The sequence below is a fragment of the Pseudopipra pipra genome, chromosome 13 (assembly GCF_036250125.1).
Source record: "Pseudopipra pipra isolate bDixPip1 chromosome 13, bDixPip1.hap1, whole genome shotgun sequence".
In the NCBI taxonomy this organism is placed as follows: Eukaryota; Metazoa; Chordata; class Aves; order Passeriformes; family Pipridae; genus Pseudopipra; species Pseudopipra pipra.
Window position 1 is genome coordinate 5,031,945 of NC_087561.1, and position 24,569 is coordinate 5,056,513.

The 24,569-nt window shown below is 39.2% G+C and overlaps 1 protein-coding gene across 1 annotated transcript in view; it reads left to right on the plus strand.

The window, feature by feature from the left end:
* The window catches only part of AFF2 (ALF transcription elongation factor 2), a 302,951-nt gene that overhangs the window by 54,315 nt on the left and 224,067 nt on the right, over positions 1 to 24,569 (plus strand). Inside the window, exon 3 of the mRNA XM_064669750.1 lies at positions 4,725 to 5,615. Within this exon, the coding sequence (XP_064525820.1) occupies positions 4,725 to 5,615 (891 nt within the window). The remainder of the gene's footprint in view (positions 1 to 4,724; positions 5,616 to 24,569) is intronic.

Here is a 24,569-nt window from a genome sequence, read left to right on the forward strand (position 1 = left end):
AGAAGGTGAACCTTGGCATAAAACTTACTGCTGGCAATAAGTTTTAATGTCAAACCACTGTTAAACTTTGTTGAATTCCATTGAATTTATCAACCTCTGTCAAATTATTTTACCTCAATAAAACACATTGCTGCTTCTCTCTTCTGAGTGAGGTGCATTCCACTTATCCATGACAGACATATTCAGCCAAATAAGGGCTATGCACTAGGATAGTTTGTTTGTGGGGTCTTTTTGATATTTTTTTAATAAAAATCTAATAAATGCACTATTTCTGCTTTGAACCACATTTTAGCTTCTTTATGGGAATAATAACTTACTATGAACTGATTTTGTTGAGACTTCCTGCATGTCAGGCACGTTTTCATTCATGCAAGTAGTCATTTGGATTTTAGTAGATAGACCAGTCTGCAAAACACTGCAAAATTTTGTGTCAGGAACTGAAAACACGCAGCACCAATATCTGTTGTACTTCTTTCTTTTATTCCCAGACCTAGTGTCCTTACTTGTTTATCATGCCTTCCTCATTTGCTTCAACAGTATCTAGAGAAGGGACAGTTGGGGTAGGGAATACCACCACTGCTGGTTTTGATGTTTTAAAGACTGAACAACTGGCAGCTGTTTTTTGGGTTGCAGTAGGGTTGGGGATATTAAAAGTTGCTTGAAGAAAAGAACTCAGGTTTTCTCATGGAGTTTGCTGCCACTGTGCATCACAAGATGTGTGGATTATCTGCCTTCATCTATCATCTCTCTGCTCTAGCTGTTACAGCGTCTTTCTTTCCCTCTGTCAAATAAAACGTAGGTGTTCATTATAGTTTTGGACAAGTGCGTGTTTCTACATTGATTCTTTGTAGTTTGTGTGTGTGCACTCACATGAAAAGAGATATTTACTTCTGTGGGTGTATAAAATACATTTGTGCACGCTTGTTAAAAGATAAATGCCTCCTTTAGAAGCTCTGCTGTCTCATGCAGGGAAACAACACCTCTGACAACGTGATGACACCCAGCATTATTTTGGGAAGGTCAGGCAGCGAGGGCTGTGTTGCTCTTTAATGCAAGTGGGTTGCAGGTCCTGCCTCTGAGCTCTGGTGCAACCTGCTCGTGCTTGATTTTGCAGAAGGGATCAGAGAAGGGCCTGCCGTGTTGTGGCAACAGACACTTGAAAAGGCAGTGCTGGAGTTTTCCTGAGAGAAGCTGTAATTTTACTACTGAATTGTTGATACCTTTTAATGTTTTGAATTAGTAAAGAGTTTCAGAGATGAGTATTTTAAAAGAAAACAGTAGGAGCATTTTTGTTACTTTTCAAAGGAATTGCTTTAGAAGAGTTCAACTTGAGAAAGAGAACCCAATGGGCAGCATTTCCATTGTGGAGCCTTTGGTGAATGTTAAATCATTTATCTTTTTTCAGGTAAAGCCCCTCCATGCTTTTCAAGCTTAGCATAAAAAAGATCTCAGCTTCTAATCCGTGGAGGTTAGTTTAACTATGAGGCATAAGAAAGTGAATGAATTATGAAACCTCAAGTTTCATACAAATTTTCACAAAACCCTTGTAAATTGGGCCTGTAAGTTTGAGTGCATTAGTTCTTTTCTTTGTAAAACTATAATGCAATAGCTAGCTAGCAAATTAGTCTTCCAGTAGGATTCTGTACAGATAGTTTTTGAAAGAAATAGGAGCAAATGCAGGAAGGTGTACATTTCCTAAACTAACAGGAGCCTAGAATGAGGGGAAGGCTACTAACCATGATTCATAAACTAGGCGTATAATTTATGCCTTGGAATACTCAAAATGCTGCATTTCCTTGATAGAAACAAAATTGTACTTCAACATGCTGTTCAGAAAACAAGATGTACAGGGGTTTCCTTTAAGAAATCAGCCAATTATCCAGAATATGAAGGCAGAAATTGTCCCCAATCTGGAAGTAACAAAGAGCAACAAGAAATTATGACTGGATTTTGTGTTTCTCTTGCTGGTATCCAGGTTTGTCAATAATACTGTGCTGCTCACGAGAGCCCTGAATTTGTTGTGGAAATAAAGTAAAAACATTAACGTTATCCCTTATGTCTTAAATACAGATAGTGCAGTGCACTACATGCCTGAGCTCGTTCAGATGGTGAAGCACAAATCTGATGCTGGCTCTGTGTGCTCTAGTTTTATTTAGGTGTAAACCAAATTACCACTCACATTCATAATGTGTTGTTTTGCTTTGCAGTCTGGTCCAAAGGCCACTGAAGAGAGTACTTATCCTTCCATTGACTTCAATAACCATTGAATATGAGCTTTAGTGCACTTAAAATATGCTAAGGATGTTTAAAATAATTTAATCTCCATGGCTTTCAGTAAATATATTTATTAATGTTCCCAGTAAATGACTACAAAAACCAATAATACCTAATATTTCTATAGTGTCTTTTATTCCCAGGATCTGAACCATGTGCATAAAATAGAGTTAATATCGGGCAAAATTATATTTATCATTATGTGACATGTAATAAAAGAAAATAAGTTGAGAAAATCAGATACCTCCAACACAAAATAATTGAAAAGATCTACATTGAAATTAAAATATTGATTCCCTCTGTGAGGATCTAGACAAGCACCATTTAATGTGCTGTGATGTTGAAGTGTTTCAGTGATGATATGTTGTCAGAACTTTTTTTTTTTAACTTCTGCCTTCTGGAAAATAAGCTAAATGCACCCTGGAAATGTAGCTGAACCACAGAGGGGAAGGTTGGTGGTCAGGCTGTTCTCAGTACTGTTACTTCCCATGTGCTATCCCATAAGGAGTTAAAGTGTTTGGGGAAGGAGGAAACAGAACAAGTATGTAAGTGTTTAGACTTCGAATCATAATTCCTGCTGGGCCCTTAAGCACAATGGAATCTCCTTGTTTTAAATTTGGGGGTTGAACAGAGAGAGCCTGGTTTTGGCTGCTGCCCAAACAACTCATTGTGCAACTCAGTTGAAGGAGACTGCTCATATACAAAGAGCTTATTCTTGGCTTAGCTAGAATATAATTTTTGCCACTAAAATGACCAACCTAGGGACTTAGTTAGTGAATAAAAGTGATTCGTGGTTCTCCACAACTGGGATTATTAACTGTGTCAGTTAGGAGCACTGGCAAAATATATATAGATGAGAACAACATTGAACAGTTAATTTTTAAATCACTGCCTCAGTGCAGTGGTAATATATGTTAGAATCCCTTAGGATGAGCAAAAGCAAATTTGCATTTATTATCTTCTTTTTAAACATTTTTTATGGCATGTGCAGTACTAAGGAAAAAAAAAATCTTTCCGCAGTATTCTTCTCATCTTCTGACTTGTTCAGCAGTGGGTAATAGAAGCAGATATTTCAGGAGAAATGCATGCATGAATTTTTTTCATCTCTCAAACTTCTGCTTAATACTTGAGGAAAATGGGATCAGGGGCATGATAGGATCCCTTGTTGAGGAGTCTGACACTCCCTAACCAAGCACAAGCTCATGGTGCTGCCTTTCCTCATCTTTATGGCCTGGTGTTAAGGTGCTGGTGGACTGTGGCACTATTTGCTTTATTGAGTGAAAAAAAAAACCCAAGCATAAGTAGAAGTATGGTTGACTGTATCATGACATAACTTTGACATTTAATTCCAGACTGTAGAAGTTAACCATCTGCCTAAACAGGAACTATAGTTTTTCTTTGTTTTTCTCCTTTGAGTCTTGTAAAGTAATAAGCATAGGGAATAAGATGTTTTAGTTCTCTGCTGGTCATTTCAATGGAACAGAAAGGTCAGTGAGAAGGCTGGTGCTTTGGGTCTCTGTGGGGTGAGTTAGAACAGGAAGAGAGAGGAAATTAGCTGAGTATTAATTATAGCTTCCAGCTTATTTGTCCATCTTTTTACAAGTGAAAGGAAAAAGGAAAAAGAAACTTCATACTTCAAAAGAAAAAGTATAATAGCAGTGAAACACAGATGAGTCAGTATTTATTTAATAATTACTGGAAATAAAAAAAAAGCAGGATTAAAAAATACAACCAGACTGCAGACAGCGGAAGAATCCCGATGCTTAAGAATGTGGCAATCATGTCTGTTTATGTTCTGTGAGAAAATATTTTTGAATTATCTTTTTATTTGAAGCTACCGTAGCATTTGAGTGGGTAGAAGCTTTTTCGTTCCAGATTCAGATGGTAGATACTTCAGGTCAAACTGAACCTTCTATGGAAAAGTAATTGGAGTTAAACTGGAGTGAAGAGTTTGGCACTGTTACAGGCTACCCAGCTTCTATTTATGGCAGAACTGTGGGTCAAGGGGCTGATAGAGCAATAACATACTTAAATAAACTGTGTGATTGCAATTCAAATGCTCAGTAGCCAGTAATTGCACGTTCGTGTTTTGCACGATATGGAATGTACAAGCCCAACATCTCTGACATAAACCCAGCTTATTTTGAGCCTAACATCCATAACTGATGCAATTTAAACACTTCTCTGAGAGCATATTTAAGAAAATGAGAAGCAGTATACAAGTGTTACTGATGCAAGCCTGTTTCAAGAGATTCTTTGAACACAGTTATTGATAGGTTTTTCTTACATAACATATGCAAAATGTAATTGAAATTTAATTAAATGTCAGCATGACACCATTAAACAGCTAACATTTGCCATCTTCTAAGACAACTATTCTGAGCAGTAACTTGTAAATCAGGAATTTACTCACGCTTTTCTTGTCTCTTTTTTTTTTTTTGATATTTTAGACAAATAAAGGCGACGCCCTTGCAAACCGTGTCCAGAACACATTGGGAAATTATGATGAGATGAAGGATCTGTTAACCAACCACTCCAACCAGAGCCACCTTGTAGGAATCCCAAAGAATTCTGTCCCACAGACACCCATTGACAAAAATGAACAGAACTTTTTTCCAGAACCGAGAAACAGGATGATCCCATCTCATCAGATCAGTGGCAATTCATCGACATCAATGCCTCCTCCTTCTTCATTGTCATCAAATTCTGCTTTGCTACACAGTCACCAGAGCAGCAGGAAGTCGAGGACAGACTGGTCACGTGGTGGTCACAACTCTAGTGGGGCCCAGCCAAGCCAATCCAGCGCTCAGCAGAGTCGGACAAAGCATAGCTCTTCCCATGACCAGTCACAGGGCAGGTATGAAGACCTCTATAACTGTCAGAGTGAGCAGCATAAAAGTGGAGGGACTGAGGATGCAAATTCCATGGCAGCATCTTCACATTCGAGGAGGCATGCTCATGCAAAGTCAGCACCTGGAGAGCACTCTTACAAAGAAAACAGTCATTCCAAGTCACCCACCGAGCTGGAGTTTGTAGGCCATGGTCCTGGCTCTCCGCTTCCTTCCACTTCTTTGTTAACTGCAAACAATGGTCTTTCGACTCAGAATTTCCCACCAGGACTCCACTGTAAAAACAGCATGGTCCAGCAAAAGCCTACAGCATATGTCAGGCCTATGGACGGTCAGGACCAGGTACCCAATGACTCACCTGAACTGAAACCCCCACTAGAAATTGAGAGTGGATATGGAAATCAGTCCTTTGGAACACTGCTGGAAGGAAAAGTGAACACACCTAGTTCGAAGAACAAAGTACCAAAGCTCAACATTCCTCCTGTTAGTGAAGTAAGTGGTTTAAAATATCTTCTCTCTAGTACTGCTTGAGTATTTCATTCACTAAATATTTTTCTCTGGAAATATGAAGTTGTATTTCCTGGAATTACAGTGTAAAACATTCCTTCTTCTGGAATGTGCATGACTTCTTTCAGCAGTTTGTTGTGATAGTCCCAGTAGCAATATTTAATGTGGTTTTTAAAGCAGTTTGGAATACTGACCTTGCTTGTTTATGATTAATATTAAAAGGCTACATCTCTGTTGGGTATAATATACGTATACCAGCTATACCACTTCTGGACAGGGAACTCTAATATCTCAGCTCATCTGCAATTTTCACTCTTGCATTCTCAGGTAGGAGGTAGTTTGACAGACAGATTGCTGTTTTAAACTCTAAGGAAAACCAGCAGTGTTCAAATTTCAGTGGTGCTAAACAGTCCTACCAGTAAGGAATTTATTTGCAGAGTTTGCTAAATTTCCATTGCTTTTAATGGAATTAATGTGACTTAAGTTCTGAATAATGCTTATGAAAATGTGTCCCATTGAAGCTCTTATGCATTTTGAGGAGCCCTTACTACTGAGATTCAGTCCCAATCTCTGCAACCAACAGTTTGAGCTGTTGAATTCTGCATTGCTGGTCAGTACAGTAGTCCTGTGAGGAACATTTTAGTTGGTTCATATTTGTGTCTGTTCCAAACAAAAATGTATAATAAGGATACTATTTATACTCTGAATACTTTTCCTTTTATTCTGAGTTTCTCCAAAACAGTAACCTTTGCAAGGTAGGTGTACAGTGTGCTTATGAGCAGAATTGCAAGATGGCTTTTTCATAGCTTTCTGTTTTCCCCACAATATTTCCCTGCTTGGTAATATTTTTATACTGGGAATGAGGAGCGATGCATTCTTAAACCACTTTATTGCAAAAGGTCAGCTTTTTCTGTTGGAATAATTGTTTCAAGCCAATAATTTGTTTGACTATTTAAAAACTTGATGTTATTTATTAACATTCCAGGCAGCAACAAAGACTGATGTGTTTTGCAGTAGAGCTTGGAATAATTTTCTGGGAACTGCATCTGAAAACAGTAAAAGGCCTATTTATATCAAGTGGAAGCTGAGGGTTGCTTGCAGATGGTGTTTTATTAGAAAATGTATTTGTTAATAAACGTAGCTTTCTGCAAGATTACTTTACAGATGTTTCTGTTTATTTTTACCTTGGGTTAAAAATCTGCTGGTATAGATGGCTTCAGAGCCTGTTGTGATTTGTCACTGGCATTGTTTGGCAAGAAAATAATTACATGCAAAGGAAATAATGATGTTGCAAAAGCAAATACTTTTTTTCTCTCTCCCATCTATTAACACTATGAGTCAATAGAGGGACTTCAAAGTGCAGCATTAATACAGCATATTTTTGGAAATAAAATGTACCTTTTGCAATTTGTGTTAACGCTTAAGAATGCATTTTTAATTTTTTTTAAATTTCTGAGTGAAATCCTGGCACTATGAAATTGAGTTGTTAGCAATGTTTTTTTGGGTGCAAGATTTCACTCTTGGTCTTTTTGCACAGCTCTAAGAACCTCTGATGTGAACTGTTGTTTTTGGACAGACTCCTGGTTGCACAGATGAAAAATTACATTATGAATATGTTGCAACTTCAGTTTATATCCTGCGTAGTGAAAAGTATAGGTGTATAATTAATTTCATTTGTGTTCAGATAAATGTTAAACTGTAGGCACTTTAGAAATGAGCGTAGATAATAACGCTGAAGCAGCCTGCGTTGTGAGAGCGAACAATAATTTGAAGAAGGAAAGAAAACTCAAAGCTGTGACAAAATAACTTTCCTTTCTGAGGCAGAACATAGGACAATAGCCAGACTGATGGATCTTTTTCAGGCAAATCTCCTCCTGAGTTTGGAGGGTTGGATTTTTTTTTCGCCTGTGTCAGGACTGTGAACTTTGGCCCTCTGTGTTTTTCCACAGATGTGTATCCTGAATTTGATTTACCTTGCGTTCAGCAATAAAACTCCTTCCAATCCAACATTATAGATAACTGGTTTAGTTTAAGCTTAATCAGAACTGACAGTGCACACCTGTGAAACCCATAACCTTTTCAGAATGACTGCAGCGAGTGGCTCTGTTGTAATCTTTATACAATTGATGTGGAGGCTTATGATCCTTTGGTGGTGCTTATCAATTTATGAACCTTCCCTAGCCACCTTGAGCCATAGTGATCTGCTTGAAACAATTTTGTTCCTGCTCCACAGATTTCCATCTTAACTGTTCCAGGTGGTGGTGGTGATCTTCTTCAAGCTAGGAATAGGAGAGTTACTTTTTTTGGGCCATTCCACTATAATTTGTACTGTGGCTTTCCTGTATCTCTGAGTCCTTCTTTTCAAGTCGCTGAGTGCATTCATAGAGATTGCACACCAAACAGTTTTCAGTGATTTCCCTCAAAATTTTGCTTGCTCTTAAGATAAGGAATTATGTGAAGAAATAAGATGCCCAGGTGATGGTCCTGAAACAATGGCACCCATTAGGACATGCAAACTTGGGAAAGAGAAAGACAGTTCTCGCTATCTTTAGGAGGGGGAGGGGAATAAGTAACCAAATATTTGAACTAGTAGGTTTAAAAGAAGTGCTCAGACTGATGTGGAAATATGGTCTCATTTATCATGGCTTAATGGAATAGGATGTTGAGTGCCCTGGAAGCATTCTGCCATGTGTAAGGAAGTGATCAATTTTACAACATAATTTGTGTCACTTGAGGTGTTGCTCTAAGAATCTTTGCTCATTCTCTGGGCCCAATTCTGCCCTCGGAGATGCCCATCCATCTTTCAGCTCCTCTGGAGGAGACAACATTGTTAATGCCTCGCTGCTGGCGTGTCTCCGCTCTGCGATGGATTGTGGTTTAGTGCTTCCTGGGTTTGTAGACATTCACAGTAAGTTCACACACACTCACCAGATTGGGTCAGGATGTAGAGTTAGCAGCTCTTACACACCTGTGGACTAATCCTTGACTGTGAGTGGATGCTGTTGTGTGATCTCCAGACCTTGATTCACCCACACAGAGCTAGTTCAGACCTGACTGTACCATGCGTGGCCGTTCCTGGTAGAGAAATAGAAATAGCAGATCCTCTGTAGACTTTTAGTTATTTCTCTAAAGGATTTCTTTGTGATTTTGTGATCCTTTTAACCTTTTCATTTGTTTTTCATACCAGTACTGTTTGCTAAGGATGAAAGTAAAACATTTCATGGCTTGGTGCCTTGAGTAGCACCCAGTGTAACCACTAGTGCCCAGGCCTGGCAGCCTCTGAGGTTCCCAAGTTGTGAAGCAGATCCTTCTGAACTGGGGAGCCACAGGGCTGTCATGTGAGTTCAGGGGGACATACAGAAATGCCTACAGATCTCATGACATGACATAGAGTTGATAACAATGGCTGTGGAGCTAAAACTGATAGAGAAATGATAAAAAACCTTAAGCTGTAAACATTATTTCCTGCTTCTTATTAACTCTCATCTCTTCAGTGTGTATTTATATGCATACTTACATACACATACATATATTAATTTTGAGCTTGCATTTAACATTTGGTAAATTGTGGCAAGCCTGGAATATCACAAAGAGCTTTTGTGTTATGTAGAATTCCACCTACTTAAATTGTATGATGGCAGATGATTGTTACTTGCCACTTGAAGAGAACTCCGCAGTTAAATCCTATGCATTTCTTCAAAAAAGTAGAGGTTAGAGACCACAATAACAGCTGATCCTCTCTCTGCTGCTTTAAAATCCACGATCTTGATACATGTATGTATATTTAAACCTCTGGGAATCAGATGCTTACAAATTATTTCAAATCGCCTAACGCAGCAGGGGATGGCTGAAGGAAAGCCTGTACTTTGCAGATTGGGCTCGAACACAAATTACTGAGAGTACTGAGTAAAGCAAAGGGTTTTAAGGTCTGTGGGAATGTCAGAAGCTGCATTCCTGGAAAACCTTATGCACAGTTCCCCCAAACGAGGCATGGATTTCCAATAAATGTTTAGGGGTGGGGAATCAAGAGCAATTGAGATAATTTTTGATTCTCAAGGCAGAGGTTTTAAATCTCACCACAGAATCGGCTTCCTATTTCTACGAAGTAGCAAATGCTCATGTACCAAATTTTCCCGAAAGTACAAAGCTAGGAACAAATCCAGAAGGCCTACGACATCTATGTCACCACCCACTTAAGTAATAAAAAATGGAGAACTTCTATTTTCACTTTACTTCTAGGAAAATATTTTGACGGGTTCAGTATACTGCGAAGTGATAAGCTTCTGTTACGTGCTTCAAATCATTCTGTTATCGCTGCGTGTATTGATTAGCTTAGTGCTTTCTGAGCTAGCTATAAAAAAAGCTGCTCTCTTTCTGCATTAAAGAGCAAGAAAAATTGACAGGTAGATAACCATATTGATTGAACCTAAATAGTAAATGCAAGAGGCTTATATATGACTTCTAAAACTCTTTATAGGAAGCAAAGCCAGTATAATATGGGGTTTTTTTTTTAATTAAATGGAAAGTAGATGCCTTTAATTAACCAGCCCCACCCCTTTTTGATATACATGTTACTTTAGTTGCCAACTGTAGTACATTACCACAGTTGTGGGCAAATCACTTTTTTCAAATGCCAGCTTTAGCTTGTCCCCCAGACACTTGGAGCTCGGAAGAAGAATGGGCTGAATCACACATTAAGCTGAAATCCCTTTGCTTGGTTCATGTTTCAAAAGTCTGAGGCCAGAAACAAACCCAAAGAGCAGTATTTCTTGCAGTATTAGAGGTTACAGCCATATGTTTTTAATTTGTAAATACTGTGAGAAGTAATGTTCTTGTGATATTTCTAAACGAAGACCATATGACACCACTCGACTGAAGACCTCTTGTTGTGGCCTTTTGAAGGCTACTGTCCGATGGCCTGGACAACGGCTAGCAAAGCTATTTTCCAGGGATACCAAGAGGACAGCTTGTCTATTTTAAATCAAACATAAATAAGCATATTTAGGACCCGATTTTGAGTTGCTGTGACCAATCCATTTCAGAACAGGGCACCTAAAGTCACTTGAATAGGTGTGGCTAAAAGAACTGATCATGTATGTTTGCTTTGGGGAAGGATGGGTTTGATAACTTCTTTCCCATTGTGCATTTGTTAGTGGGGTTTTGTTTTTTAAGCTAGTCCTAATTTTGTCTTGCTGGAAAGAAGGAAAAAAAAGTCTCAGTGAAATTAGAGTTATCTCTACTTGTGAAGAGTCAGACTCGTGGTGTCTTAAAGAGTGATTTTTTTTTTTCAAACCTTTTTGGAATTCCCAGTGCCAGAGTAACTGCTTGTCTCATTTGGCATCTTACGAAATGTCACAAAGTAAAATGGCCTGAAAGGCTTCAGGGAGAGCAGTAGAAGAATTTGTTTGGCTTGAGCAAAGATGTGGAGACATCATTTAACAGCTGCAGGGGGACTGTAGGGTGTATTCATGACTTTGACAATAGATTTGGTGTATGACTATGGAACAGTCACTTTGGTCCATCTCAGAGTCATTGTAGCCAGTTTAATTTGCAGAGGTTTTTTAATCAAATGGAAGGCAACAAACGTCATTCTTCCTGTTTCTCATTCTGGTGATTGGTCCTCAGTGCTTTGGTGCATCTGACTAGGGCAGGGGCTTATAGTATTTGCTCTTCACCTTTAAGGGACTGTTGTTTGGATACCCAATGGAAAAGCATCATTATAACTGCTTTTCCATAACTAAAACTGCATCTTTTCTGCTTCCTCCTATTAATTTAGGGAAAACATCAGAAACCTTAAGTGTTGTGTTATCTTCATGTTAACTGGTAATGTACCCTTTGAATAATAAGCAGGAGTTGGTAGAGCTAATTTTTCAACACCTTGTATCCATCCATCTGGCATGCAAATGCATAAGGAAAGGTGTTCTTAGATCTTGGTAGTCTGCTTGGTTATCAGCTAACAAGGGCATTCTTCTAGGGCCAGCCTAGCAGGTGTGACCAAGTTGAAACTTGGTATAAGTATAAGCACTATTTGCTTATACTTTTCAGGCCCATAACCTGCTTCAATAAATATGTTATATTTATATTTTTATATACATATATGATATTTACTGTGAACGGTGAAATAAAGAATGCTTATGTAAGAGAAGATGGGAAAATGCCATTTTCATGTATTTGAATGTTTTATGATGTGTGTTTTTCACTCTGGGCTGTGATCAGCCCTTGAGTGAAAAGCATGTGTGCTTATACTAAGAACAGGATGGGCAGGTATTCAGGTATTGGCATTTGGCCTTCTGTGCTACAGTAAATGGCCATTTGTAAACCTTACCATCAGTTACGTTAAATATTTATCTAATGCAACCTTTAAAGTAACACACAGCTACTTTGAAAAAAAAATCTACCTACGTATTCACTGCTCTTTCCTGTCATAACTTTCAGATATTTTTTCCACAACTTCTATTCTTTGTAAAGAGATTTAGGTTTTAAATAGTCTGAGAACACAGAAGACACATGTTTTTTCCAACAGGCAGGAGAGTGTGCACACATTTTTGCATGGGCAGTGACAGCTGTTGTGAATCATCTCTGGGACTGAACATGGGGCTTCTAAGGACAGCCTCTGCTTCTTGAACGAGAGCAGGGACTGTCACCAGTAGCCTTAATTGACTTTGTCCCAGCGCCACTTATTTAGTGAATATGATGAAAACATTGCATCCAACACACACCTCTTAAATGCATAAAAAGAGACCTAAAGAAAATCAGTGGGTGTAAATGTAGACTTGGAAAAGAAAGTTCTAATCCTGATGAAAATGGTTAAGTCAAGTAGAAAATTGGACTTCACTGTATCTGGTAGGAGTAGATCAGTAAGGAACAACTGAAATGCTCTCTTGAAAATGTCAGGAATCTGGGCAGCTGAATGGTGCAGAGTGTGATCAGGTGTTGTACAGGTAGTAGGAAAGAAAACAGAAAACGCTGTTGAGTTGTTACATTAGCAAGCGAGACAGAAATGCAGCTACCAAAAGGTAAAGGAGGAGGGACAGCACCATATATTACCAGCTGAATGAAGATTTACAGAGAATATTGCAACAAGGGACATAAGACGTAGGGAAAGAAATAGAAGAAAAGGTTACTTATGCAACAGAGGCATGGAGGACATGAAGGAGATGCAGGTGTGAGGTGAACATACAGTGAACCTCTGCTTTGGCTTTCAGTAGGGACACGGTGGCACAGAGCAGAGGATGGACAGTGGGTGTAAGCACAGGGAAACCGGGCTCACCATATGGGAAAGAGGAACCGTTGGACTTGGGTGTGGTCACCTTTCTGGTGGAGATGGCAAGAGCAGAAGTGTTTAACTGCTCTTAAGCTGGTCAAACTCCATCTTGTGAAAAGCTGTGTGTGATGTGCAAGTGGTTAACTCACGATCCAGCAGGGAGCCTCCTCCTGCTCTGTCTTCCTGCATTCTTAGACACATGGGGTGCTTGCTCACATCCACACCTCTGGGTGCTTTGTGTGCTTTAGTTTGTTGACATGCAGAATTGCACTCAGATTTAAACCACTACAGCAACACAATATGATTCATATTTATAACATACCTTCAGAGTGTGAAAATCAGAGGAGGGTCTTATATGAGCATTTGTGGCTTTATGGCCAGAGCCACCTCCCTATAAGCTGGTAGTCCCTGATTCAAGTATGGAAAAGCGTTTAGGAGCTGCAAGTGAAAGCATCATATGGGAATACTTTAATAAAAAAAACCAGAGTGAAAGAAAGTTGAACATATAACTTGGCAACGCTCCATGAACTGCAGATATAGGTTAAAGTTATTTAGTTGGCAGGCGATTGCTAGTGTATTAGCAGTGTTGGGGAAAAAAAAAAAATCTAATTTCTGTATTTTGGCTTGTGCAGTAAAGAAATTCCTCCCACATAAATATGTTCATTTCACCTTCTGGGAAGTAAAGAAAGGAAACTGTAGCTGCAGTCTGTTATTTAATCTTCCTGAAATTAGCATTTGGTGCTCAGGAAGATTGAAAGATTTAATGCCAATGCCTTCCTCAAAAGAAAGAAATGACATACCACATATGCTTTAGCACTGGTTAGACTGTTAAATGGAATTAGTCAAAATCCATGTTAAAATATTTCCATGTGTTAATTAGCAACAGTTTGGAACATTAAAATACATATTGGCTTGGGAATAAATTAGTGAAGAAATATCAGATTGAGTTTGTGGGCTTTTAATTGCAACATAATATACTGTGTGTTTTAGAAAGGTAAATGTAAATACACTCCTCTGAAATGCTGTGGCAATGTGCATTTAAAAATTGGGCAATAAACCAATATAAACCAGGCTTTTGTTACAGCAGAGAGAGTGATACCATTTCCCATTTTAAAAGAAACATTGAATTGTTCCCTCATCTAATAAAGCGAGAGAAAAACAGTTTAAAAATTCTGAGAGTTTCATCTCAGGCCAAAGGAAGTTTTAAAATTTCTCCTTTGAAAATCAGGATGATGTAGCAACTACCAACACCAGGTCTCCTGCTGAGTGTAGAAGAATTCACTTTTGCCTTTCTGTTCCTGCTGGGTCACTGCAAAGTTTGTTTTCCATTCTTTCATGCTGAGTCTTAAGAGCAGCAGAATAGCATAAATTTGGTTAGGTATGTAAATGGAACAAACAGGATTCATACTATTAAATTAATACACAAGAGGCAGGTAGAGATATCTGTGGTAGCATATTATAGATACCAAACTCCTAACTGAGAATGGTTGCCCCACAAAGTACCCATTTCTCTTTCTAGTGAGGGAATGACTCTTATTTTTCATGACAAAATAATATGTAGAAGCCATTTCCAAGAGGGTTCTTGGAGTTGCATTTCAGGTTTCATCTCCCATGTTCACGTTGGTGGGGATGATTCTGTGTACATCCAGTGTGGGGAAGTTAAAAAGAAGGGAAGTGTTAATTTTATTTTTTTCTATGGGTGCTGCTCAAGGAGCTATTTGTCAAATAACATTGAGCTCAAAGAAAAGGTTTGCAGAGTAGAGGGAGGAAGAGGCAAGATAAGCATGGATTCAGTCACTTTCCAGGCTAATGAGCCTATTTTTGCTTGGATTTGCAAAGATCTTTGAGAGAAGTCAGTGATCATAGTCTCTAAACCTCAATCCCCATTAATAGTGCCAATTAATACTGCCAGTCTAAACATATTTCAGTTGATACATGCTGCTTTCCCTTGCACACTTCCTCAGAATAATTTCCCATTGTTATATCCCCCAGATGTGTAAACTCCTTGGGTTATATTTCACTGAACTGCAAGCTGTGACACTTAAATCCACAAGACAAGCTGGCAATTACTTCTGCTGTTTGTAAATACCCAGGCATCCATTTACATTTGCCAGTATTTTAAATATAAACACTGAGATAATTCTTTCTTAAATACGTTAAAACCCTGACATGTACTTTGTAAACTTAGAAAACCGTCAAGATCCTCAGGTCACCTGGGGGAGTCAGGATTTGTATTTTATTACTTAGAGTTCACCCTGAAGGAAGGCTTCGTGTCCTGGTCAGTAACCTTAACTCAGTTTAATCCTTTCTCATGCCAAGCAACCCTAACTTTCATGTCATCAGAAACTAAAAACATCTCAAACATATTAATACCAGTACATGCTACTCTTACACTTGAACATGGTTAATTTTGAACCTCTCTTTACATCTAGGATAAGCTTTCTTAAGCAGCTTCCTTGTGAAGTAAAAGTTCACAGTTTATTTTGCATTGGAATGAAGAGAGATTGTAATATCTTCTCTTCCCGCCAACACATGCAGTTACACATTGACATGAAATATGGCACAAATTTAGCTAGGGAAATACTGAAAAGAGTACTTTTTATTTGAGACAATTATTCTAGCAACCACATCATTTGCTCCACAGTCCCGTGATCACAAAGGTCACCATTTAACCTGGTTTTATGGCGAGGACTGGGCACTGTGGTGTCATGGACCACAAACAGTTTGCAGATCCAGGTTTGGAAATCAGGGATTTAGGGCTCTGCCACTATTTCTGAAAGCAAAACTCAACCAATAAAGTTTCCCGAGGTCTGTGGAGTTGCAAAAAGCCAGTGAGGGGATATGGATTGTCTGTGCCGATAGTTGACATTTTTTCATTGTAATAAATTATTTCTTCTGCTGCCAGATAGAAAATGACTGTGCAGAGTGGAATGGAGATGGGGCTGCATTGGGCAAGTTTCTGCATTTTGAATACAAAGAATTTCATTTAATTCCCACTAAATTTTACATACGAGTGCTATTGCTTTTTCCCCTCCATGTAGTGATAAACTGGTTCTTGCCAGTTCCTTGGAACATAAAATACCCAATTCTCTGCACTAAAGATAAACAAAATAAACAAGACTGAGAAGCAAACCCTTCTCCAAGGGATGTAGAGGTGATGGTAAAGTACAGACAGGATAGATCTGTCTTACTCTTTTGTGATTGCTGCGGGTAATCCTGCTAATTCCACGTGAGGACTAAGGCTTTCTGATTTTCATTAGAAGAAGCAAAATTGGGCCATAAATGATCAATCTGAATAAGACTTATTTATGACTGAAAGAAAGAGTAGGATGTAGCAGAGATATAGAGAATTATTGCTCTTCAGAGGAGAAGAAAAATTAGAATTTGCAAATGCTGTTTTCGTAAACACATTTTATTAAGATGTAACTGCACCTGCATTTCATCAAGAAAATTGTTTGCTACAGTTTTTAATATACTTTGATATATTGAATATATTTGATTTATTTTGATAATAATGGTTTTTCTTTTATTAGTATTCTACATTCTATAAATCCCTAGTCCCAAGTATCAGATTTTGTGAGAGATGGCCTGTTTACTTATAATTTTCATCCCACTTTTTCAGAACCAGTGTTTTAGCTATAATGAAACCCTCAGATAAGCAACCAGATTTCAGATGCTAAATGATTTAGCTAAATCAGAAATATCATATTACTATTGACTTAGCTTGGTTATAAGAGCCAGGTGCTAGAAAGAAAAAGAGTGCCTTTCTGTTAGCATTTTGGTTTATCCGAGGAGCACACTTTGGAAGCAAATCTGATCTTCCTCAGTTGCTGCTCTTTGGTTCACTGAGGAGTGGTCTCAGGATACATGAATTAAAGGACGACCAGAGAAGCTCTGCAGGGATGCCTGTAACGTGCTCCAGATGCTCTCTGGTGCTCAGGAGAAGTCACACCAGTACCACACAGCCCCTTCTCTCTCCTCCTTTCTCCCCAGGACTCACACCCTGTGTTCTCTGGCTTCTTGGCACCAGCTCTCTCCACTGATTGACTTCTGCTGTGCTGTGCTTCTTATTAATGTAGATACAGCTTTGTTCTCTGGCACTGGGACAGATAGTGAGTGACTTGGGGTTAAATTACCTGTCATAGTATTATAAAAAGGGCAACTAAATTCATAGCTTGCTTGTAAGAACTGTAAACACCTATATGAGCAGGTGACAAGAATGGAGAAGACTCTCTCTGTCTTGTCCTCACATGGACTGCGCTCTCTAGTTCCTTGAGAAGGGAGAACTTCTGTAGGTGCTAGAGGCAACTTCCATAACTAAGCACATTAAAAGAGAACTGATTTTTACAGCCTAGTATGGAAGATTTTCTGTAGCAAATCTCGGATGTAGTTTCAGAAGTGGGTGCTCACATGTTCTTGGCTGCTCTAGTCATTCTAGGGTGAGGCACATGTCAGGTCACTGAAGGACAGAAGGGAAAACAGAGGCATGAACAGAGAGAGGGATTTCCCCTTTCATGAGCCACAATAAATATGTTTGTTCAAGAACAAATAAAATAGCTGAAGTAAGAAGACAAGCAGCTCTGGTGCTGAAGAAAAGGCTATTTGTGTCAAATACATAGGAAATACTGTTCACAGATAAACCATTGTAAGGATTGTCCTTTAACGAGGCCAAGTTTATTTGGGATCCTGGCTATGGAAAGGCCCTGTATTTCATTCTTTTTCCCACTAGCTAACATGGGACACTTCACAGTGAGGAGAGATGTGATTGCAGTGAGCTGGGTTTTAAGCTATGTCAGTAAAGTAGAGTGCTTTACTTCAAGCTGCCTTGGACTTTGGTGCTGTCAGAAATCCTTATTGGGTAGGGTTTCCAGGTTTAAAGTCAACAGCCAGAGGCAGAAGGAAGAGATGCTATCTCTGTGGCATGCCCTTAATAAAAAGTTTGCTTGAACATAACTTCGTTATGATAGCAAACCTGTGTATAATGGCAAGAGTATTTACTTGTCATTCTTGAGGGCTACCTGTGGTGTTTTGTTGTAATGAGGGGTGGAGGCGAGAGAGAAGTCCAGAGAGAGAGACACCAGTCCTGTGGCAGTGGAGTGAGGCAGGGGTACTCTGTGGCTGTCCCAGGCAGAGAGGTGGTGTGGAGAGCTGCTGGGCATAGGAAGAGAAATGGACTTGGAGCCCAGGCTGAAGGCAGTTCTGCACTTAAAAATGTGAAAGTTTGTGTTGGCAAAACTCAATCAAGAGCAAACAGAACTGAAGACTGAGCTCCAGTAGGTGCCTGTGGCAGAGGACATGGGGATACACCTGAAACGTGGTGAGGGTGTATTACCTGACTTTCCCAATTGCTACAGCCTTGGTCTGGGCTTCTCCAAAATCAAGCTGTTCCTTCTTTCTGGGGTTCTTGCAGATCTCATCTTACTTCCTTTCTGTGCGTACCTTTTTCTTCAAAGCACTGGAAGTAAAGTTGACTTCTGCACTGTGTCTGTGAACTTGAGGTTTTGGACTTCTTAGGTGATTATTTTTCTGGCAATGATTCCATCAGTTTGTTTTCTCTGTGTGCATATGTACAAATCCAGATGTAAAATTATAGATAAGCAGCCCATTTACAGTCATTTGAGCACTTAGATCTACATCCACACTTTGAATACAGATGCTGAAAAGGCTTTCCCTGGCACAGTGCTGTTGTTTCACAATAGATCACACATGATGAAAGTGGGAAGGAATTACATATTTTGCTGCCTCGTCTCCTGTGACATAGAGCCACGTGGAGATCCTCACTGCATCTGGTTTCTGATTTTGGCCCTGATTACAGACAAATATCACGGGCCCTAACAATTGTAATTTCTGGTCCTCTCTCCAAATGTGACACCCAGGGGAATCAGTTTTCAGCTGAATGTTCTCTGTTCTGTTCAGCACTTTAATTTACTGGCATTGCTTGTCTGTCTCTTGCTGAGTGGGATCATACAATTACTTCTTAAATTGCTCTTTGTTCCCACAACTACTTTTCCACTAAGTCCCTCTCCAAATGAAGCAAGATCTGATTTGCCCACAATGTTGGTGTCCCATGGCTCCCAGCACTTACTGTTTACCCTGCCATGGGGAGGGTGCAGGTTTGTGGTGTGGGAGACGGAGGAGAAAAGTTTGGCTTGTTGCCCATGGGAGGGAGCAGAGCTGTGTGCTGCTGGAGGAAGACACTGCAATCCCTGTGTAGAAGAGCAGAAAAGTGCATTGGTGCATGCTTTAGTGGACATGGCAGAAAGATAAAGGCCTGAGAAGGGGAAAAGTCAGGGGAAGAGGAAGGCAGGAATTCACACGGGTGCAGGGTGCTGGACTCGGGGCAGCAGCAGGAGTGCCCCCTGCACAACTGGAAAACCTTCTCCTGGCTGACTTCTCAGCTGTCTTAGCCTCTTCCTGTGACTTGCCCGCACCATTTGCAGGGAGTAGCAGTGACTGTAATAATGTGGTTTTAGATCACTGATATGACCACTCTGAGGAGAGGTAAGCTGTGCCTAACTCGAGTTTCCTCTTATATACCATCAGATCCACGTTGCAAATAGCTGTGGTGGTGTGAAAGCAGCACAGCCTGTATTCTGTTGTCATAGAGAAGCCTGAACGTTAAGTGAGTGTTTGGTACCTGAGAAAAAATCCAATATCTTCTGTTAGGAAGCTTTAAGTGAACAAGCTGCTCTTCAACCTTGAGGTGATTATAGTACATGTGTATGAGGTGTAGAGCCAAAGCTTCTGTATTTATGTACATAAGAGGAGGTATTCAAATGTGTTCTCCCACCATTTTTCATGTATTTTTATAGTGGTGATGGCTGGACTTTGCATATGGATTATTGTAATCCTACATCCTTGTAGCAAAGTCTCACCTTGGATTGAGTGTCACGTTGGGCAAAGAATGTAACAGATATTTTGGAACAAGAGCTTTCCTTCATTAACAATTGCTTCCTCTCTGCTATGAGGAAGGAAAAAAAAAAGCCACAGGACTGCATTTACCACAGCTTTGTGTCTGAGCTAATAAACGGTGCTGAAAGCCTCAGCTCAGGCTTACATTTTATATTTTCCAGCCTGAAACACAGACTGAGATAACTCAGGTCTGCCCACAAGACAGCACAAAAACTCCTTGAAAGGCTTCCAAAAAGTTTTGAGGCCTGGATAGCTACGACAAGAGTTTGTGTGTATAAAAATATGTGCCATATAGGATGTGTACAAAGGCACTGGAAAATCCAGGAAAATGTGCACGCGGCTGTATTGAGGTTGCTACTGGGGGAAAAAAGAAACCACTGGAAAATTACAGAATTTATTTGAAAAGAAAAACCAAAAACCTAAAAAAAACAAACAAAAAAAAACCCCCCACCACATCCAGAAACAATGAAAAGCCAGCAGTGTCATTTTGCATGTGGCTGTTACACAAGGCTCCATAGGGATTACCTTTGACACTTGGCTCTCCGAGTTGCAGCATCTTGCATAACACACTTGCACAACAAGCACCACACTTTTTAGCAGCAGGTTTAGAGCCAGGGCAGTGAGCAGTGATAGCTGCCACTGACATGGGCTGCAGAGTTTGGTGGGAATGCTTGGAGCCGTTCCAGAACTAAGGATAGAAAATGGAGTAAAGGAGGCTTGGGAAAAAGGAAAAAATTCCCCACTGCACATCAGTCCTGCACATTTGTCTTTAAGTAAAAGAGATGTAAGTAATTATTTTAGAATTTGGTGTCTAAGCTTTTTAGTTTATTTACCAAAAAAGGGGAAAATCAATGCATTTTCTCCAGGAGGATCTATGTGTGCTCCTGCCAAAGGCAGTAATTTCTATGTTTGGCTTTGTGGAAGCAATTTTTGGAAACAAATTTTGACCCTTTATAGTTAAGGTTAATAGATCAAAGGTGTTCTGCATTTTTCCTCTTTTCATAGACAAGGTTAATAGATGGAAAATGTTGTCTATTCCACTCCCCTCCCCACCAGTACATCTATACCTGCTCCATAATATGCCAGGGAGACCCAGATATGAACCTACTGCTCTGCAGAGATTTTATTTATCAGGACTAAATTCCAAACCCAGTGTTGCTTATAGAAAACTTGTCATTGTCTTTAGTAGTCTTTGGATCAAGACCTGTAAAAATAAATTCAGAAAGAACCACTCTGAAATTAGCATGTAGCAATGATGACTGCATTACAGACTGGACTGAGTGTTTCTGCTATCCTCTTATGTAGCACTTCAAAACACAACTTCCACTGAAACAAGCTCTTTGGAAAATAAATGGAGGAGTTTCCAAATACTGTAGCTGCTTCAGTATTCATACATAATAAACCAGCTTCTGTAAATAACTCATTTTATCTGTCAAACACTGTAGGCACATATGCCACATTTACTGTCACTGGGGTCGTAAATAAACAATGTATCTGTCTACACATTACTTATGTCTGGGGCGAAATGAACAAGTACACATGAAGAACAGTGAGGAACATACTTTAATTGTATAATAAATAGTTGGTGTTGCTATTGTTAATTGTTTTAGATACATCTGAACTTAAAAATACAGTTCATAATTCAATGCAAGATGCAAAAGGGTAATATTCAAACAAAATTGAGTTAATAATGTATCTAGTATGTATTTCTTAAATGCGTTTCTACACCAACTCATTCAAGTGCAACTCTGGGCTTGAGACATTTTGACTCTTTATTCTGAACAGAACAACAGAAACACACCACACCACCACCATCCCCAAAGTGCACGAGCAGCTCTTGCAGCAGTGCCTGGAACTGGTACTCTAATGGTGCTTGACTAAGAAGGAGGAAGCTTCTCAAAAGGGTGTTTGCACATTTGGTTCAATTCCATCAGAATCAATGGTGTTACATTTGGGTTTAGAGTGTAGGTCCTGGCTCTGGTGTACTGTATATCAATAAGGCATACATCTTTTAACATTGTCACAATGAACTGTCCTTTCTTTACAGTCTTTGCATGATTTCTGCTTAGCAGTTTGTGCTGTACCACTTGTTTGTGATCACATCTAGGCATCAAAAGATGCCTAGATAGTAGGAGATAGTAGGAGATTTCTAATGAAATGCCAAAATATCAGGAGTCTGCCTTTGACCAGTGGAGTATCTTGGTGGTTAAGAAGTGTTCTGTACACTTTTAATTTTGTTTTCTGTAGGCAGTGTTGTCACTTAAAAGACCAATTTCTGAGCCTGTCTTAGTATAATTTGTTTCTTGATGTATGTTGGAAAACAAGCAAATCCAAAAACAGCAAACATAAGAGATTCCCTTCATCCCCTTCTATATTTGTTGCGCTGGAAAAAAAAAGTTCATCAACCAGCTGGGTATGGTTAGGGGTAACAAGCTTGATTAATGATAGAATAAAATTCAGTTAAGCTCTGTCTGAGCCAAAGTGATAGTAGAGCTTATATTTATGTTGTTAGATCATATTTTCTTTATTAGTTATAGAATTATTATGATTTAGCATTTGTACCAAACACTAATACTACAAGAGCAACAATGTTATAACAGGAAACAAAAGCCTTTATAAATTCTGTTGATTGGCTAAAATACACCTTTTATATTAATAGTCTTTTACCTAAGCTAATGAGCCAGAATATTAAGATTTAAGACATTAGTGCTATTAATGTAATAGCTAATGATGATGAAATTCAGCCTTTAGATATTTCCATGGCTCTCTTGGTAACTTATGAATGAGCAGAACTTGACCCTGCATGCTTTGCTAAAACACCAAAACACCACAAAAAAGGATTAAGGCACATTTAATCCTGGGATGATTAAGTCACAAGGTAGCCGCGTCTTTGAAAAGAATTGTATTTACTTCTGCTTGGCATGCAGATGGCAAGAATCTATTGTGTGCATCCGTGTTATTTTCATTTGACATTGTTAAATATCTGATAAGTGGTTTTCTGCCATGCATAACATTGCAAGTGACATGCTAGAAAGCATATACGATCTATAAGGAGCTCTTGTTGCTGGATTATAACAGGACTACTGTGAGAAGAATTCCAGTGCTGACACCTCTTGTTAACAGCCCTTCCATAGGTGCTTAAGTTCAAATTAACTGTTCTGAAACCCAAATTAGAGTCAAATCTGATGTGAGCCAATTTACTCTGCACAACAATCATGGGCAATGAAAAGTGTTCTGCTAGAGTGCTGTTTAAATCGGATCACTATAGCTCCCTCAGTGGGAAAGTAGTGCAGAATAACAATGGCCAGCAGCTAAATGTAATTTAATTATTGGGTTTACATATTGGTTAGTTCTTGCATTGTTTAAAAAGAAACGTTTTTCCAGCCAGGTGTACAATGTCTGGCCAGTGTTAGAAATCATTATAAAAAGCTGGAGGAATAATAGACTGATGATCTAACATATTTAAATTAAGCAAGGTTTGATTGTTGAATGTTGAAGGGTGGTGAGTTCATTTCCATCGAGGGCTGACATTTTGTCCTCTTTGTATATTGCATCGTTAGTGGTATAATACGTACAGAAATATAATGATGAAAAGCCTGAAGACTTCAAGTTGGAAAATACAGCTTCGTTAGGGCTGAGATATCACTTGTTTCAGACAGCAGTTTTTCTGGTTGAAATCACATGGTAAATTCAAGACTCTCCATTTAATATTTACAAAGCAAACAAAAATCTGATAAGATGTCAGTCCAACTTTATCTGTCATCTGTCCTAGTCTTTCTCATAACTGAAAGATACTACAGGTTGCTCAGTGTAACGTGGTGAAGGGCATCGTTGTTCTAATACTGCACTTTTTTCTCAAAGTTCCTTCTTTTGCATCGTAACAGCAAAATTCCATATCACATCGTTGTTTGATATGAAATTGCTTGATGGGGTGTGATGACACATTCATATTATGTTAGCAGCATAATTTAACTGCTCCATTTTTTTAAACCATTTGCAAAAGTGCCTGAAATGTGTGCCTTATAAAATAGGGTCATTACAGCTATGGTTGAATTGGCATTTCAGTAATAAACCCTTTGTAGAGGGCTAGATGTTAATGCAAAACTTCTGTCATTATAAATATGAATCCGTCAGCAACAATATGGAGTGACTTCAATAAATGGACACGGGAAAACCTGATTTGCTGAATGATGATACTGTGGCTCTCAAAGCCCTGACATGCCACCAAAATGCTTGCCAGGGTGATACAAGTGGATACATTTGTTTGTTGTTTGAGGAAGGAATGCTCCTCACAGATCAGCCAGCCAGGTCAGGAGTGGCTGGCACCTACTGTGTTGGGAGGGAAGGAAGCTGAACGTATTGCTGTCTTCTAAACACAGCCTCAGTCTGTGCCTGTGTTTCATACAGGTACCAAAGCCCATCTCAGTTTGTGCCTCTGTGGCGTCGGGAATCCAGCCCTCTGTCTTTACTCAAGTGAAGCCTAGTGCAATAAAAATGAGTATCTCCCAGTAAAACTGATACAGCACTTTGTGCTCTTTTTCAGGAGAATGTTTTTCATACTGTGCTGAGAATAGCAGTCTCTGGATTGCATACAGAGAACTGAACAAAAAGATTCCAGAGCTTCTTGTCTCATTCTTTTCCTGCCCTCTTTCTTCAAGGAAGTTACCTCAGCTGTGCTTCTCTGAGGGATAAAAGGCATCCCCATGGGATAACTGAGAGCATCTGCTGTTGCAGAGAGGAGATTAAATGCTGATTTCAGATTT